We start from the raw sequence: 16,869 nt of genomic DNA on the forward strand, positions 1-16,869 counted from the left end.
TAAAGCCACCATATATAAACTTTTTCACCCGTCGAAAACATCATGGCTGACAACACTCTGATTCTCGTTGCGCTGACCGCGCTCGCGGCCGCGCTCGTGGGCTACTTCTCGCTCGGCGCCCGCGAGCGCAAGATCCTCAAGCCGGACCAGTTCCAGGAGTTCCCGCTGATCCAGAAGACAGTTGTGTCCAAAAACTCGGCGATCTTCCGCTTCGGTCTCCCAAGACCCACCGACGTGCTGGGGCTGCCTGTCGGGCAGCACATCTCGATCGGCGCCGAGATCGACGGCAAGGAGATTGTGCGCTCGTACACGCCGATGTCGCTCGACGAGGACGCCAAGGGTTATTTCGACCTGCTGATCAAGGTCTACGAGAAGGGCAACATTTCGCGGCACGTTGACGGGCTGAAGCTGGGGGAGAACGTGCGCGTGCGCGGGCCGAAGGGCTTCTTCACGTACACACCCAACATGGCGCGCGAGTTTGTGATGGTGGCAGGCGGCACGGGCATAACTCCGATGTACCAGATCATCAAGGCCATCACCAACAATCCGCAGGACAACACCAAGGTGACGCTGCTGTACGGCAACGTGACGGCCGAGGACATTCTGCTGAAGGCGGAGTTGGACCTGATCGAGAAGGAGCACCCGAATATCAAGGTTGTGCACGTTCTGAACAACGCTCCGGAGGACTGGGCTGGCGAAACCGGATTTATAACCAAGGAGCTGCTCGAGAAGCACGGCGCCGCACCCGCGGACGACGTGCAGGTGCTGCTGTGCGGTCCGCCGCCGATGACGAGCGCGCTCAAGAAGGCTGCGCACGAGCTGGGCTTCAAGAAGGCCCGGCCGGTGTCGAAGGCGGGCGACCAGATCTTTGTGTTCTAGGGCTGTATAACTAACTGGCTACCAATTTATATTCACCTTATTAAATTACATCGTCGAGCTTGAGGTTCTCGAGCCGCTGGTCCACCGCGCTGCCGCCCGTGAACGCCCGCAGCAGCAGCCGGTCGTGCAGCGCGTTCAGCGCCTTGATCACGTCCTTGCGGTCGATCACGCACGAGATGTTGATTTCGTTGGCTCCCTGGCTGATCATCTCGATGTTGATGCGCTCGTCGGCCAGAATCTTGAACATCGCGCCCGCAATGCCGATCAGCTGCTTCATGTGGATCCCCACGAGCGACACGATGCACAGGTCCTTGGTGACGTCGCAGTCGCCGAATTTCCTCAGCTCCTCGAGCGCCTTGCCAAAGTTATGTTTCAGCTCCTTCGTGTAGTGCAACGCCATCGATATGTGGACCTCGGACGTCGAAATCAGGTCGACTACCAGCTTGTGCTTGTCCAGGACGCTGAACACGCCGGCCAGAAAGCCGTGCGACAGCGTCTTCTTGTTGGAGTGGATGTTGAGCACGGCGATGTCCGACTTGGCGGTGACGGCCGTGGCGGTCTTTTTGCTCGTGAAGACCGACGCAGGGATGTTCTGGACGGAGATCGGCGGGTGCGGCGGCGTCGCCTCGCCGCGCTTGCCGATGTTGTCGGGATATATGATGGTGCCGTCGCCCTGCGGGTTCATGACGTTCTTGATTCTGATCGGGATCCGCGCCTTGATAACCTGCTCCATAGTGAACGGATGTATAACTTCGGAGCCGTAGTACGTGAGCTCGGCGGCCTCGTCGGGCGTGACCGACGCGAGCAGCCGGGCCTTTTGCACCTTGCGCGGGTCTGCCGTGAAGATGCCGTCCACCTCTTTCCAGATCTGCAGCTCCTCGGCAGCGAGGCCCACGGCCGTCAGCGCCGCACACAGGTCGGTATAACCGCGGCCCACAGCACGCAATAACCCACCGGGAATCAGCCCGAAAAACCCTGTCATGACGGGCACCGTGCCCTCGGGCAGCCGGCGCACCTCTGCGGCGAACCGCTCGCCCAGCAGCTTATACGAGTGCGCGTCCAGCCCGTTGCTGAGCTCCATGTCCGAAGCCACCATCGACAGGTCCACGTACTGCGCCTTGACCCCTCTGTCCTGCAACAGATAACTCATAAACCGGCAGCTCAGCTTCTCGCCGCACGCCATCACCACGTCGTTCGACTTGGCGCTCACCTCGCCGATGATCAGACACGCGTCCAGCAGCCGTGTCACGTGCTCGATCTCCTCCTTGGTCTCGTTGATGAGCCGTTCTCTCAGCTCAGCGCTTTGGATTTTCTCGCGAGCGTTGTTCACGTGGTCCTCCTCCACCAGCCGCAAAACCTCCAGGAACTCCTCCTTCTTCTCGTCCGCCGCGTACTCTGCGGCCAGCAGCAGCCGCGTGGTGGTCCCCTCCGACTTGAGGTGGGTGGATCTGGCACTGCAGACCACCACCACCTGGTGGCTCTCGTTGTACGCCTTCACGATGTCCTCGCATATCTGCTCGGGGAACTTGCCGACGCTGGTTCCGCCGAATTTCTGCACTATCCAGCCCGACGGCAGCGAGCTCAGAGACGATACGGAATCTGCTAAAGACATGGTTGAGATGATAGAGATTGAAGAGTCATAAAGATGAAAAATTTACGCCGGCACCGGAATGCGCGAAATTTTATATAGCAGCGGTTGCAGCTTAATAACTATACCGGTGGTACACGTCCTGGCGGTCTGTCAGGTCCCGAGACTCGTCGAAGTTGTCTGCCTGGCCGCTCGCGATGATGCGCTCGCGCCGCTTGTTCTCGGTTATGCACTTCCATCTGTACAGCAGCATGCCTGCAATCATGACGATCCACAGCACAATGTCCACGAGGATGCCTGCCGTGAACGTTGGGTCTGCGGTGTAGTTCCACCACTGCGCAGACACCACGGCCGCGAGCGAGTAGCCCACGTAGTACAGGTTATTGACGATCGACTTCTTGGTGTTGCCACGCACGTTCGAGGCGTTCAGACTGAGGTTGATGGAGTAGAACGCGGTTATGCAGGAACCGAGCCAGCCGCCAACGATAACCCCCCAGCCGCCGGTGAAGCGCAACCGGTACAGCACGATGTTGCCCGCGAGCGGGACAAGGATCAGCAGACAGATGATAATACACCGCTGTTTCGGGGCGATCTTGATCATGGCCACGCCGATCCAGATCATCACAAACTGCACCGCGCCGGACGGCGAGCTGTACTCCATGGTCTTGAACTCGTCATAACCGAAGCCGTTGATGATGATGGTGGCGAACCCGATCGGACACGAGCACATGGTGGTGATCAGGCCAAACAGGAACGACGACCATGCGACCCAGTCGGTCAGACACTCCTTGGCCTGGTCCCAGTCCCACGATTTCTTCTCTCCACGGTCAGCCTCCGCCAACAGCCGGTGGACGGCAATCGTCTTTTCGCGCTCGGTCAGAAACCAAGCCTCCTTAGGCGAGAGGGGCACCATGAAGTAAAAGAGCACGCCCACCACGAGCGTAAAAGCTCCGCACACCAGGAAGCCGACCCGCCACACGGCAATGCTCAGATTGCCCTCTCCCTTGGCGAGGCCGTAGAACAGGAAGGTGGCCAGGACCTGTGTGATGGCGTTGCAGGAGATCCACGCGGCAGTGCGCAGCCCGTGCTCGCTTTTCTTGTAGTAGGAGCTGGTGACGATAACAAACGCAGGCGACACACACCCTTCGAAAAATCCCAAAAAAGCCCGAACGGTGACAAAGCCTGCAAATGTCGCAGGCGCTGCAAGGCACATGCACACTCCGGCCCAAATAATAACGCAGATTCCCGTCACCATTTTGGTCGGAAACTTACTGAGCAGATACATGTACACGATCTGGGAGGCCAGCTGGGCCAGATAGAAGGCCGACGTGCACCAGCTGTATTGGGGGCCGTTCAGGTGCAAGTCCTCGCGCAGCCCCACAATCACAGCATACGCCAGCGACTGCTTGTCCAGATACTGCGCAAAGAACACCAGACACATCACCGGCAGCACGTAGGTGTCAATCTTGCGCACCACCTTTTTCTCCTCTTCCTCTGTGAAGTCGACAAAGTCCTCCGGGACGTGGCTGGTGACCTCGATGATCCCAATGTGTTTTTCGTCCTCTTTGCTCTCTTTCATCTTGGAGAGGAGGATCTGGACTTGGGCCGGTATATATAGCTTGGCAGAATCGATTTCCGCGGAAAGTCGCCGTGCTTATCTTGATCGAATAGGAAACTGCACAACCATCCCTTGATCGCAGGCTGATCGGAAGATATGGAAAGCACCAACTGAAATGCGCTGTGCTTACAGAAGTATTATTCCTTGTGCATATTCAGGGATCGTCTCGACCGATTTGGAAATCCAAGATAGGAGATTTGCGATAAGGGTACCCGAGCCGCGCGATGGCGACACTCATAGCGTACTAGCGGGTAAGACAGGTAATTGAGGGCGTGTGGCGTAGTTGGTAGCGCGTCTGCCTTGCAAGCAGAAGGTCATCGGTTCGACTCCGGTCTCGTCCATACTTTTTACCCCACAGATATTTTTTTTTTCTTCATGGGATCCAAAGTGTCCAAGCCGGCCAGGTCTTTCAAGCCCGGGAAGGTGGTTGACGTGAGGCGCGAGACCCCGCCGCAGGTGGAACGAGATGACCCTTTTCTGAAAAAAGCAATGTCGCTCGGCGTTGTGGAGGTGAGCGAGCAACAGTTTGTCAAAAACCACGAGTCGGTGGATCTTTTGAAAAACCGCAAACGACAGGAGGAAGGCGCGGATGTCAAGGCGCAGGTAGAAGGTTCCAGACGGACTTTCGTGGGGGCGGGCAACGGGCTGCTGGATAGCAGTTTGTTGAGCAAAGTGATCAAGGAGTACAGACATGATCCAAAAGGTTTCCGACCGGAAACGTACAACCTCAGTGACACTACGTGGGGGAGGCTGAGTAAAGTCTTGCAGAACGGGGCGGTTGGGTTGCCGCAGCATGCTGTGAAGCTAATCAGGCCCCAAGACAGCACCAAGGAGAAGTTCGTCATTGTGGGGGACACAGACGGACACGTTCAGGAAGTGGAGGCTGCTGCCAGGGAGTTTCAAGACTCGCAAACTTTTATGGGCGAGAAGAGAGAAGAGAGAAAGTCCAAGCCGACGGGGGACGTGACGAGGGTGCTATGAGTGTCGCACTGCGATGTATCTTGTGTATATACTAGTTCAATGGACGCACAGCGCGCACGCGGGTCTGAGACTCGAACCAGCTGTCTATGGAGTCTCTGGGGATGACTTCTTTGGTGTCATTTTTCTCCTTTATTTCGAACAGACAGTCGTCGAGTTTCATGTAGCGGAGCGACGTTTTTGGCCGTGGCTCGTTGTTCACCAATCCTATAGGGAGATGCTGGATTCTGAGCCAGTTGTCGAACACGCCCGGATACGCGTTTCCCAGTCCCCAGTGTTTCTCAAACGCGTTGCTACCAAGGATCCATAATTTATGGAGTCTAGGAAGGTTTCGAAAGAAAGTCAACTTGTCCTTGCAAATGAATGCAAACTGTGTTTGGATGCGGAGAGACTCGAGCGCAGGGAACGTGTGGTTCATGAAGAGGCGGCCGAATTGCGCCTCGGAAAGCTGTTCTTGGATTTCCACCAGCTCTTTCTCGAACCGGATTTCGAGCGATATTTTGCGTAGGCTGGCAGACTGTCTTTCTATGGCGGCGATGTACTGGTCCACAAGCGTTTCCAGCGGTGTCCGTTTGAGACAGTTGTATCTAATTACCAGATGGAGTTCGTGGAGTGAGCCTGGAGCCAGTCGATCGAGAAAAGGCGCAACAGAGTCCTTGGATCCCTGGCGCAGATCGATGCCCAGACGTTTGAGCTTGATGGGCCGGAACGCGTCGAGAATGGACCCCGACTGGCCGATCTCGTTGACGTCGATGAAACAGAGAGATTCGAGGCGGGACTCGATTTTTCGCAGAAACTGGTCCTGCGGCGAGACGATTGCGCTCACGAGACTGAGGTGTGCGATGTTATTGTAGGCATCGAGGGGCAGTTTTTGCGAGTCTGCGGACGCCACGAGGTCGTGGAGCTTGATTTTGCGGTGCGGCCACACAAACTCGAGGCCCTGTATTTTTTGCGGGTGTTTCACCAGACTCGATAATAATTTGTCGGGCTGGTTAGAAGGCCCGATAGCGAGTGTTTTTAGGGGCAGGGACGCGAACTGGTGTTTCGACTTGCGGAAGCTGTTCAGCGACAGGGCAAGATGTTGTATGTTTGGGGCGGCGCCCTGGAGCAGATCGAGCGAGACCGGCTGCTCGATCCTCAACAAGACCAGATTCTCCATTTTGGGCAGACATTCAGCCAGCTTTGTCTCGAAGTCGATGAACTCCTGCGGAAGATGCACCACCTGGAACGATCGGACGCGAAGAAAGGCTTTTCTGCGGCTCTTGAAGAACGCCGTAATGTTGGATTTCGTTCTGATGTACGTCTGTCTCGTGCTGAGCAAGGGATCGGTCTGGACATATTCGGGGTCGAACTGGGTGTAGTGGTAGTCGACGGTGATGGAGCAGTACAGCTGGGCCAATGCTATTTCGTGGATGTCTCTGTTGACTGTGAGAAGCGAGCAGAGATCGAACTGGGACAATTGGCCGCAGATTATATTCCAAACCTCAGGGGGGAGCATGAAAATTAAAATTAAGCTGATTTATTTGGAAATAGAGCTCGCATTTATTTTTATTTATTTTATTTCCATGACAGAATCCGTTTATTCGGACGACTCGCTGGAGTTTTACTCGACGCTGACCCGCGAGTCGTTCCAGTACAACCTCACGAAGCTTCCGGAAGGCCCTTTCAGTCCCTCGGAGCTGCTGGTGCAGAGCTACAAGTACTGGTCGCTGGACGACCTCACCAGGTCTTTGGGGTCGCTGCTGCACGAGATCGACCAGGAACTCATCGACCTCGTCAACAACGACTACCTGAACTTCATTGAGCTGGGCAACTCCATCGACGGGTCGGTGGACCTGATCCACGACTGCAAAATCGACCTCAACGGCTACATCAAAGACTTGTCGATCTCCAACATGAAGATCGACGCCGATCTCGAGACCGTGGACTCGCTGCTGCTCTACAAGCGCAAGCTGAGCGTGTACAGGGCGATCATCAACCAGCTGGTGGTGCTGGAGGAGCAGCTCGCACTTTTCAGTAAGAAGATCGCCACGGCAGACGTCAAGGAGCTCGTGGTGCTGTTTCTGTCCACCAACAAAATCTACAGCGCGCTGCTCAAGTACAAGAGCATCGAGATGGTGGCCGTGGCGGGCAAAAAGATCGCCGGGATGAAAATCGAGCTCAAGAGCGTGCTGGACAGCAAACTGGACACGGCCACGGGCGACGAGAGATTGCAGCTCCTAAAAGTGTACGGCGTGCTGGGCGAGGAGCGCGCATTCATCAAGGCGATAAGAAAAACAGACAACTAGAGTACGCCAACAGATTACTCTATCCACTCTATAGAAATAAACCTTTCCCGCTCGCACTATTCATACACTGCCTAAACTCTTGTACACGCTCCGCTGGACCTCCTGCCAGACCTGGAACTTGACCTCGTCGGTCAGCTCGATGCGGTTTTTCAGAGCCTTTTTGTACAGCACCTCCTCGCGCTGGGTGCCCTCGTGTTTCAGCTTTTTCAGCCCGCTGATCTTCACCTTGAACTCGTACCGGCACTGGTTTTCGATTGCCAGGTTGAGCAAATAATTCTCCACGATATTTCTCCACTCGTATTTTAGAAACACGCTGCTCTGGAACTGGCTGGCGTGCCGCTGCCGCGCCTGCTGCACGATGTAGTTTGCTGTTTTGCGCCGGAAATCCTCGTCAAACCGGCTCTCCTTGTAGATGTCCGAGCTTGCCAGCAGCTGCACATACTCCGCGTCGGTGGCGTCCAGGGGAAGAACCTGGATGCGCAGCGGTATCGTCGGGTACGGCGAGACCACCTGCGGGACCTTGCCATGCCACTCGGGCCGCAGCCCGTCCACTATCAGCAGCGACCGCAGGTCGTTCAGCTCCCAGTCGCGCAGCCCCCGTTTCGTGAACGTGGGGCGTCCGTTCGGAAACCGCAACGTCTGCAGATCGGGCGAATAGTAGTCTCGGAAGTCGTGCGGCAGCGCGTCCGCAAGCGATATACATCCCTCGGGAACAGCCGCCGGCTCGGAAACCTGTGTCGGAAGCGTTGTGTTTGTGTATATTTGGGTGAGGTGGCTGAAGAGCGACGAGTCGGCCGTCTGGACGGTACTTGTGCGCCGGAGCTGCGCCGGTTCGGACTCGGTGGACGCGTCGTCGGAGGAGTCCTGCGACGACACCGTGATGGCCCGTCTGAGGGGCGACGAGCCGTACTTAAGCGAGGGCTCTTGTTCCGTGGCGGGCTGGACAGTTTCGGGTCTTTTTGCGCTGGTTCTCTCCTGCAGGTTCTGCAAATGGCGCTGGACGTCCTGCCGGGCCCGCACGTGGAACTCCCGCGGAGTCTTGTACAGATCTCGGCCGTCCTTGCCAAAGAGCTTGTAGCCGAACATGAAGAACGTGTTGTAAAAAAATTTTAATAGTGCGGACAAACTTTGCGCGACAATAGGCTTTCGTGGGGTACAATTTGTGGGGTGTTTTGCCGGCCCCCGAGAGCGAATTTTTCCGGCCGCCGCCGCCGCCGCACATCCATACACCAGATACATCGGATTCGGTACCAATAAATAGATAGATAAATAGGACGGCCACACGCCGCTCAGCTCGAGCGAGCCTTCTTCAGCTCCTCGAGCTCCTTGACGCGTCTCTTGAAGTCCAGATACTGACACTCCTCGTACGCGTGTCTCTCGTGGACGCAGTTCCAGGGCAGATACCACCCCTCCTGACGGCACTTGTTGAGCGGGACCAGCAGTCCTGCGCACCTGTCCCGGAACGGCAGCGGGATCTGGTGTTCTTTCATTTGTTCGTGCGACACTGGCGTTAGACGGTTCTGGGTCGTACTTACGCAATTCAGGGAATTCGTGGGTCATCTCCGCTTTTTGATAATTAATTTGAATTATATGCTTAGGTAAGAAATTGTTTGGGTTTTTATTTTTCGTGTTTTGTTTATGGATCAGATTAAAGGCAATCGCCAGATGTTGGGACCGCGCGATCTGAACCAGCAGGGCGTCGAGGTTGTGGCCCTCAAGCCAGAACAGCCGCTGGCCCTGGTGCACAGCCAGTACGCCCTGGAACAGAAGCCCGATCTGAAGGAAGAGTTCCAGCCCCGGCTGGTCATTGAGCAGCTCATTCTCACGAATTTCAAGTCGTACGCGGGCAGACAGACGGTGGGGCCGTTTAATGCGAGTTTCTCCGCGATTGTCGGGCCCAACGGGTCCGGAAAGTCCAACGTCATCGACTCGCTTCTTTTCGTGTTTGGGTTCCGTGCCACCAAGATGAGACAGTCGAAACTGAGCGAGTTGATCCACAACTCGGAGGCGTTTCCGGACCTGAGTTTCTGCCAGGTCGATATCATGTTCAAAAAGGTTCTGGACCGCTACGACGAGAACGGCGAGCTCCAGACAGAGTATCTCTCTGTTCCCGACCTTGTGGTGTCCAGAAAAGCGTACCGCAACAACTCGTCGGATTACTTTATTAACGACAAGAAATGCACCTACGCGGAAATGCAGGCACTGCTACGAGACCAGGGAATCGACCTTGACCACAAGCGGTTTCTTATTTTGCAAGGAGAGGTCGAGAGCATTGCGCAGATGAAGCCCAAGGCCGAGGGGAACAGCGACGACGGGCTGCTGGAGTATCTGGAGGACATTATCGGCACGGCAAAGTACAAGGCCACCATTGAGTCCAGCATTCGCGAGATTGACGATCTGAACGATATATGTGTGCAGAAAGAGCACCGATACGAGATTGTCGAGAAGGCCAAGGAGGATCTCGAAGGCGGTAAAGAGAACGCGTTGAAGTATCTGCGCAAAGAGAAGGCTCTGGCAGACAAGAAGTCGTTGTATTTGCAGTATCGACTTCTAAAGGATAGAGACCTGCTTGAGAAGAAGACTGTCACCCTAAAGTCGCTGAAGGAGAAACTGGAGAAGGAAAAAGAGCAGACCGCACAGCACAACGACGAGATTGACGAGCTGACTAAGCAGCATCACGACCTGAGCACAGAGGTGAGAGCCGTTGAGAAACAGGTTGCGAGTCTCAAGAGCGCGCACAAGAAAATCGAGCGAGAGAAGATCTCGATGGACGAAAAAATCAAGCACAACGAAAACCGCAAGAAAAAAGCCGTCAAGGCGCTACAGAGCAGCTCTTCTCAGGTGCGCGAGAACGAGGCCAACATTGCTGAGTTGGAGAGAAGCCAGCAAGAAAATCAGACACAGCTAGAGGAGCTCAACTCAGCCCTTAAAAAGGAGCAGGAGCAGCTGGAGGCAATCAAGTACGAGCTTTCAGACAAGACCAAAGACCTTTCTGCATCTGTTGAGAAATTGCAGCAACAGCTGGAGCCTTGGAAAGATAAAATCAGTGCCAAGCAGGCTGACATTGACATCAAGACGTCGCAGCTGGAAATGCTCAAACAAAAGCATCAGGACCTTTTAAATGAAACGAAAGAAATAGAAGGCAAGGCAGACGAGAAGCTGGAGCTTGTGAAGGCCAAAGAGAAACAGATCCAGCATTTGCAAAAAGAGCAGGCCCATGTTTCTGAGCAGATCCAGCTCGGGGAGGCTGAGGTTGGCGATGCTTCGAAGAAACTGAAAGCCATGGAATCTGAGATCCGTGTGCTACGAGACAAACTCGACGATGCCAGAAACAGAGTGACCAGCACAAAGTCGCGCAACAGGGTTCTCCAGGCATTGACGCATTTGAAGAACTCTGGAAGATTGCAAGGATTCCATGGCCGTTTAGGTGATTTGGGAGTCATTGACGACAAATACGACGTTGCTGTATCCACGGGAGGCGGGTCGTTGGACGACATGGTTGTGGATTCCGTCGAGACCGCGCAACAGTGTATCAATTACATGAGAAAAAACAATCTTGGGTTCGGCAAGTTCATTGTCCTGGAAAAGCTGAGAAAATTCAATCTTTCCAAAATCCCCACGCCCAACAACGTTCCGAGACTGTTTGACCTGATCACTCCCTGCGATCCGAAGTTTGCGCCGGCGTTCTACAGTTCTATGTACAACACGCTGGTTGCACGCAATTTGGAGGAGGCCAACAAGGTTGCCTTTGGAGCGAAGAGGTGGCGTGTCGTGACGCTTGACGGTAAGCTGGTTGATGTGAGCGGCACGCTGTCTGGAGGAGGATCGCGGGTGTTCAGCGGCGCCATGAAATTGAGGTCTGCTACCACTAAGGGAGGCGAGATTTCGGAGGCAGAGCTCAATGCGATGGTCGAGGAGGTCCATACTAAGGAAGACGCGTTTTTGAAGGCCCAAGGTGCTTTCAACGAGATGGAGACGGCGTTGGCTGCTTTCAAGGACAGACTGCCTGAAATTGAGATGGAGATTTCGAAACTGAGACTGGAAATCGATATGGACCAGCAGGAGGCCAAGGAAGCGAAAGTGCGAGCCAAAGAGGTTTCTGCCAACAAGAAGGCCATTGTCGAGATTGAAGAGCGGATATCTAAGGAGGAAAAGGCGATTACGAAGTTGGAGGCCGAGAAGCAAGATTTGAAAGACCAGTCACAAGGGTTGGAAGACCAGATCGCCGAGCTTCAGGATAAGATCATGCAGGTTGGCGGTGTGAAACTGAAAATGCAGAAGTCAAAGGTCGACTCTGTTTTGCAGAAGCTGGAGATTCTCAACGAGAAAGAGTCCAGCGACTCGTTGCAGCTCACAAAGCTGAAAAACCAGGTGACGCGATTGAACAACCAGATCAGCGAGAACGAGACTGAAATCAAGGAGGCAGAGGCGGCTATCAATCAGATACGTGAGGTTTATGACACGAGTCTTGCAAAATTCCAGGCGTCCGAGAAGGAACTGCAAGAATTGAGTGCGCAGATGGACGAGCTTGTGGAGAAGTGCGACGAGATCAAGGAGGAGCTGAATTTCAAGCAGTCCAAGATTGCCGACCTCAGAAAAGGAGAGATCAAGCTTGTCACCGAGATCGAGAAGTGCGAGCAGAGCATCAGCCAGTGCGACCGCAACATCAAGAAGATCACCAATGAAATGGGACACGCAGAAGCCCGCGATCTGGAGGATCTTGTTGGCTGGATGGAGGACTGCGACATCAAACAGCGGCTGTTGGCTCCGTGTCCGGAATATTCGTCGGAGGACCTGAAGAAAGTGGACTCCGAGGCGTTGGCGTCGGAGATCGAGGAGCTCGAGAAAGAAACCGAGTCGATGACGGTCGATCTGGACATTTTGCAGGAGTACGCAAGACGATACAAGGAGTTCAACGAGCGGAAGGCGGATCTGAACGAGTCGGTGACCAAAAGAGACGAGCTCAAACAAGCGTGCGAGGATCTGAAGAAACGGCGTCTGGACGAGTTCATGGCCGGCTTCAACACCATCTCGCTGACGCTAAAAGAAATGTACCAGATGATCACGATGGGCGGGAACGCCGAGCTCGAGCTGGTGGACTCGCTCGACCCGTTCTCGGAGGGTATACTTTTCTCTGTGATGCCTCCAAAAAAATCCTGGAAGAACATCAGCAATCTTTCTGGAGGAGAAAAGACGCTTTCCTCTCTGGCGCTGGTCTTCGCTCTACACCGCTACAAGCCTACGCCGCTCTACGTGATGGACGAGATCGACGCTGCTTTGGACTTCAGAAACGTGAGCATTGTGGCCAACTACATCAAGGAGCGCACGAAAAACGCACAATTCATCGTCATTTCTCTCAGAAACAACATGTTCGAGCTTGCCCAGCAGCTGGTGGGTATATACAAGGTGAGCAACATGACCAAGTCGATCACTATGCAGAATAGGGACATATTGACGGCCTGATTCACGGGAACTCTTTCAGCACGCTTTCCACGTACTCCACGGGAAAGCCCTCGCGGGGAGCGTGGAAATACGTCTGCTGGGTGCGTCGTTTTGATTTGCGGTCGGGGCCTCTGAGCTCGAGGTCCTGGTCGTGGGGCGAGCACCGCACGCGGTGAGTTGCGATCTCCTCGCCTGTTTCCTGGTCGATCTGCTTTTCCTCAATCACCAGGTTGTTTCGAGTTTCTGGCGACGCCAGCATCAGGCATGCCACGAGTGTATAATACGAGTCGTTGACCGCGTTGTGTAAATAAGCATACGGGATACCCAGCTTGTCCAGGATGTAGGATAGCGAGCCTTTCTTTCCGGACGGTAGCAGCGAGGACCACAATTTCATGGTGTCGGCGATTTTCACGTGCTGCGGGAACTCCAGCCCCCAGTTTCTGAAGAGACGCAGGTCCGACGCAAAGCCGTGTCCGACGACGATCGTCTTGGCCAGATCCACGTCGTCAAACACCTTTTGCATGATATTCTGGGCTTGCGCTTTATTGGCGATGATCGACTGGCCAGTGATGTTGTTTAGGCGGTTATTAGGAACAAATCTCCTGTTGGCGTATTTCAGGCCCTCTTCCAGAATGATGTGGAAGTTGACGATATGGGGGAAAAGGGCATGGGTTTGGTACGATGGTTTATAGATCGAGAGCCCGATCTCCAGCAGGTGTTCCTGTTTCCACTCGTAATTTTCCACGTCTATGGACAAAAGGTTGTATTTTCGCGTATTGATTAGCGCCAGGGCGTCCGCCACCGAGAGTGTGCCCGCGGCGACCTCACCCTCGGGAGCCGTCTGCGCTCCCCCGGGCAGGGACTGGAGCGTTTTAGTGAGCTCTGGTTCCAGATCGGCTGGGACTATGCTGTGTAATCTGTGAGGGGCCATTCGAGAAGTGGATGTGATGCGCTGAAAAGGGGGGAGTCTAGAGAACGCCAGTCTAGCACTAAACATAAATACAAAATAAAAAAGGTTGATTTTTTTTTATCCGTTGACGCGTCGATCGACGTCTCTATATCTATGTACACAGCTACTTGGATCTGGTGAGGACCGAGTTGGTGAGCATCTCGAGAGCGTTTCGCGCGTCCGAGTCCGGCAGGGTGCGCAGGTTGCGCAGCGCGTCCGTGCAGTAGTTCTCGGCGAGCTCCCGCGTTTTTTCCACCCCCTTGGCGTCCTCGACGGCCTTTCTTGCTATCTCGATGTCCTCTGGCTTGGAGAACTTGCGGCCGATCATCGGCCCGAGCTCCGGCCTCTCTTTCCACGCAAACAGCACAGGAGCCGTCGCCAGCCCCAGCTGCAGGTCTGCCCCGGCCGGCTTTCCGAGCATTTCTGCAGTGGTGGTGTAATCCAGCATGTCGTCGACTATTTGGAAGCAGAGACCCAGGTTTCTTCCAAATTGGTAGCAGTTTTCAATCACGTCGTCATTGCAGCCGGCCAGTATGGCGGCGGACCGCGACGACTTGGACATCAACGAGGCAGTCTTCAAATATGTCTTGTGCAAGTAGTACTGGAACGCAGCCTCGACGTTTTCCTCGTGCGAGACAGTTTCCGGCGTCTTGACAGAGTACTCGTGCACCTCGACGGGGACTTTCCCCGTGGGCTCCGGGATCTGCTTGACGGCGCCGCCGTTCTCGATCTGGCCGACGTTTGGTTGCATCACGGTGTTTTTCAGCTGCATGAACTCTCCCTCGACGAGGTTCGCTATCGCGGTGGACATCAGCTCCACGACCTCGCTGTTCCGCAGACGCCCCAGCGAGACCGACGCTCTGCCCAGCAGGAAGTCGCCTGCCAGAATGGCCATCTTGTTGCTGAACGCCACGTTCCCGGAGTCTCTGCCGCGCCGGGAGTCCGAGAAATCGATCACGTCGTCGTGAAGCAGCGACGCCGTGTGGATCATCTCGGTGATTTCTGCCAACCGTCTCTGTTTGGGCAGAATGCCGTTCTGTGCGTCCTTGGCCTTGTACAGCTCTCTGTCCATCATGGGCTTGGACAATGGGTTCAGAAGGATGTTGGGATTGATGCCGTGGAGCACCCGCAGCGGGCTGATCGAGTCGAGCGGGTTCTGTCCCGCGAAAGAAAACGCCTTGGGGGTCCCCTTGAACTCCTCCTGCTCGTTCACGTCGTACGGGTCGATCGCGATCCGCGTCCTCTCGGACTTGGGGATCTTGGCGAGCGCCTTGGACAGCAGCAGCACGATCAGCGGCCGCACGTTCTTGCCCTCTGCCTCGAAATAGTACGAGGCCACCCTGTTGAGCGTCGGGTGACCCGAGCCAATGAGAGTAGCAATGTTCTTGGCCAGCACGCGCATCTCGCTGGAAACCATGCTGAAGGGGTCGAACTTGGAGCTCGCGCTGGGCTGCACCATTTTCTCTGCCGTCTCGACGGCCGTTTGGAAGGACGAATAACGTCTAGCGAGGGAAACCGGCCGCAAAATGGACATATGCAGGATCTGTTTGAAATAAAATAAAATATTCGCTAAATATTTATTTTATTTCCATGGACTGGATAGCCTCGTTTCCAGTGACACGGCATGTGCTGGAGTACACGAAAAAACAGCTCTGCCAGGTGTTGAGGAGCGGAAGCGTGCCGCAGCACGTCGGGTTCATCATGGACGGCAACCGCAGATACGCCAGGATGAACAAGATGGAGACCAAGGAGGGCCACAGCGCCGGGTTCGACACCATGGCCCGGCTGCTCGAGGTGTGCTACGACTGCGGCGTGCAGGCGGCGACGGTGTTTGCATTTTCGATCGAGAACTTCAGCCGCAGCGAGTACGAGATCGAGTGGCTCATGAAGCTGGCCAAGTCCAAAATGAAACAGGTGGTGGAAAACGGCGAGCTGTGCCACAAGTACGGCGTCAAAATCCGCATTCTGGGCAACCTCAAGCTGCTGCCCGCCGACGTGCGCGAGTCGCTGCTCGAGGCGCAGGAAATGACGAAAAACAACGAGCGCGCAGTGCTCAACATCTGCTGTCCGTACACAGCCAGAGACGATATCACGCATTCGATAAAAAATATTATAGCGAGGGGCTACGACCCAGAAGACATCACGCAGGACCTTGTGAGCGAACACCTGTACACGGGCGGCGTCCCCAAGCTGCAGCTGCTCATACGAACGTCCGGCGTGTACAGACTGAGCGACTTCATGCTCTGGGAGACCGTCGACGTGGACTGCGACGTCGAGATCCTGTCTGTGCTCTGGCCGCAGTTCACGCCGCTGCTGATGCTGTGGATCCTGTTCAAATGGGGGTGGAACAGGACCGGCCGCGCACGCAGAAACAAACGGCTGCTCGAAAACCACGGCAAGGACGACTAGCTCTAGCTCACCTGTATGTATTAACTTCACCAACACACTGTATTTATTTACTTTTCAGGCCTTGTTCGCCTTCTGGGCCTTCTCGAACTCCTCCTTGAACTTCTCTGCATTCTCCTTGTTGCCGAACCGGATCGCCAGGGTCTGCGCCTCCGGAGTGCCGTCACTCACGTCCGCAGTCACGCTGTACACCCACGAACGGTCCGAGCCAACGTTCGGAGTCAGCTTGTACTCTGGCGCAATGATGTGGTTGGCACACACCTTGAGCGTCTTGTCTCTTCTCATCAGCAGTCTCACCTTCTTGGTCTCTCTGTGCTGCAAAAACTTGACGTCTCCGGTACCTCTCTCCTTCCACTCCTTGGACTCTGGGTGGAACTTGAACAGTTTGGCCCGGATCTTGAACAGAACGTCCTCGTTCTCCTCGTTCGTTTTCACCTCCACCTTCTCCAGCTGGACCAGAGGCTCGAAATGGATGTCGTCGTTCTCCGGAACCTCCTCCTCGTCGTCTCCCTCCTTGTTCTTGGATCCGTTTTTATTGTCTTCTTTGTCGTCTTTTTCCACCTTGTCCTCCTTCTTCTCCTCCTTCTTGGCGCTGGCGCCTCCAAACATCGCAAACACGTTGGCCGTAGGCGGCTTCAGGGCTGGCTCTTCGGTCTTAGGCACGCTGGAAACACTCTTGTCTTCGCTCATGTTGTTTTTTTTAAGTTGATCTGTGTTTTTT

At 55.0% G+C, this 16,869-nt stretch overlaps 12 protein-coding genes across 12 annotated transcripts; 6 read left to right on the forward strand and 6 right to left on the reverse strand.

Moving 5' to 3' along the window:
- Positions 1-42: 42 nt before the first annotated feature.
- Positions 43-879, forward strand: KL928_004572 (uncharacterized protein; the record flags this gene model as incomplete). Its single annotated transcript, XM_043205285.1, has 1 exon — positions 43-879. One exon carries the CDS (start codon positions 43-45, stop codon positions 877-879), a length of 837 nt encoding a protein of 278 aa, XP_043058064.1.
- Positions 880-919: 40 nt separating this feature from the next.
- KL928_004573 (uncharacterized protein) lies at positions 920-2,491 on the reverse strand (the record flags this gene model as incomplete). The annotated part of the gene is made up of 1 exon (XM_043205286.1): positions 920-2,491. The coding sequence occupies one exon, from the start codon at positions 2,489-2,491 to the stop codon at positions 920-922; it is 1,572 nt and encodes a 523-aa protein (XP_043058065.1).
- A 58-nt stretch (positions 2,492-2,549) lies between these two features.
- KL928_004574 (uncharacterized protein) lies at positions 2,550-4,085 on the forward strand (the record flags this gene model as incomplete). The annotated part of the gene is made up of 1 exon (XM_043205287.1): positions 2,550-4,085. The coding sequence occupies one exon, from the start codon at positions 2,550-2,552 to the stop codon at positions 4,083-4,085; it is 1,536 nt and encodes a 511-aa protein (XP_043058066.1).
- Positions 4,086-4,200: 115 nt separating this feature from the next.
- Positions 4,201-5,066, forward strand: KL928_004575 (uncharacterized protein; the record flags this gene model as incomplete). Its single annotated transcript, XM_043205288.1, has 2 exons — positions 4,201-4,326; positions 4,509-5,066. 2 exons carry the CDS (start codon positions 4,201-4,203, stop codon positions 5,064-5,066), a joined length of 684 nt encoding a protein of 227 aa, XP_043058067.1.
- Positions 5,067-5,097: 31 nt separating this feature from the next.
- KL928_004576 (uncharacterized protein) lies at positions 5,098-6,561 on the reverse strand (the record flags this gene model as incomplete). The annotated part of the gene is made up of 1 exon (XM_043205289.1): positions 5,098-6,561. One exon carries the CDS (start codon positions 6,559-6,561, stop codon positions 5,098-5,100), a length of 1,464 nt encoding a protein of 487 aa, XP_043058068.1.
- Positions 6,562-6,628: 67 nt separating this feature from the next.
- On the forward strand, positions 6,629-7,351 carry KL928_004577 (uncharacterized protein; the record flags this gene model as incomplete). Its single annotated transcript, XM_043205290.1, has 1 exon — positions 6,629-7,351. The coding sequence occupies one exon, from the start codon at positions 6,629-6,631 to the stop codon at positions 7,349-7,351; it is 723 nt and encodes a 240-aa protein (XP_043058069.1).
- A 60-nt stretch (positions 7,352-7,411) lies between these two features.
- KL928_004578 (uncharacterized protein) lies at positions 7,412-8,911 on the reverse strand (the record flags this gene model as incomplete). The annotated part of the gene is made up of 2 exons (XM_043205291.1): positions 7,412-8,356; positions 8,636-8,911. The coding sequence occupies 2 exons, from the start codon at positions 8,909-8,911 to the stop codon at positions 7,412-7,414; spliced, it is 1,221 nt and encodes a 406-aa protein (XP_043058070.1).
- Positions 8,912-9,016: 105 nt separating this feature from the next.
- KL928_004579 (uncharacterized protein) lies at positions 9,017-12,814 on the forward strand (the record flags this gene model as incomplete). The annotated part of the gene is made up of 1 exon (XM_043205292.1): positions 9,017-12,814. The coding sequence occupies one exon, from the start codon at positions 9,017-9,019 to the stop codon at positions 12,812-12,814; it is 3,798 nt and encodes a 1,265-aa protein (XP_043058071.1).
- Position 12,815: 1 nt separating this feature from the next.
- Positions 12,816-13,724, reverse strand: KL928_004580 (uncharacterized protein; the record flags this gene model as incomplete). Its single annotated transcript, XM_043205294.1, has 1 exon — positions 12,816-13,724. The coding sequence occupies one exon, from the start codon at positions 13,722-13,724 to the stop codon at positions 12,816-12,818; it is 909 nt and encodes a 302-aa protein (XP_043058072.1).
- A 142-nt stretch (positions 13,725-13,866) lies between these two features.
- On the reverse strand, positions 13,867-15,276 carry KL928_004581 (uncharacterized protein; the record flags this gene model as incomplete). The annotated part of the gene is made up of 1 exon (XM_043205295.1): positions 13,867-15,276. One exon carries the CDS (start codon positions 15,274-15,276, stop codon positions 13,867-13,869), a length of 1,410 nt encoding a protein of 469 aa, XP_043058073.1.
- A 56-nt stretch (positions 15,277-15,332) lies between these two features.
- On the forward strand, positions 15,333-16,151 carry KL928_004582 (uncharacterized protein; the record flags this gene model as incomplete). The annotated part of the gene is made up of 1 exon (XM_043205296.1): positions 15,333-16,151. The coding sequence occupies one exon, from the start codon at positions 15,333-15,335 to the stop codon at positions 16,149-16,151; it is 819 nt and encodes a 272-aa protein (XP_043058074.1).
- Positions 16,152-16,205: 54 nt separating this feature from the next.
- Positions 16,206-16,838, reverse strand: KL928_004583 (uncharacterized protein; the record flags this gene model as incomplete). Its single annotated transcript, XM_043205297.1, has 1 exon — positions 16,206-16,838. One exon carries the CDS (start codon positions 16,836-16,838, stop codon positions 16,206-16,208), a length of 633 nt encoding a protein of 210 aa, XP_043058075.1.
- Positions 16,839-16,869: the final 31 nt, after the last annotated feature.

Source organism: Ogataea angusta, assembly GCF_019207475.1.
Source record: "Ogataea angusta isolate 61-244 chromosome Unknown 61-244_NODE_10_length_428612_cov_89.696788, whole genome shotgun sequence".
Lineage (NCBI taxonomy): Eukaryota > Fungi > Ascomycota > Pichiomycetes > Pichiales > Pichiaceae > Ogataea > Ogataea angusta.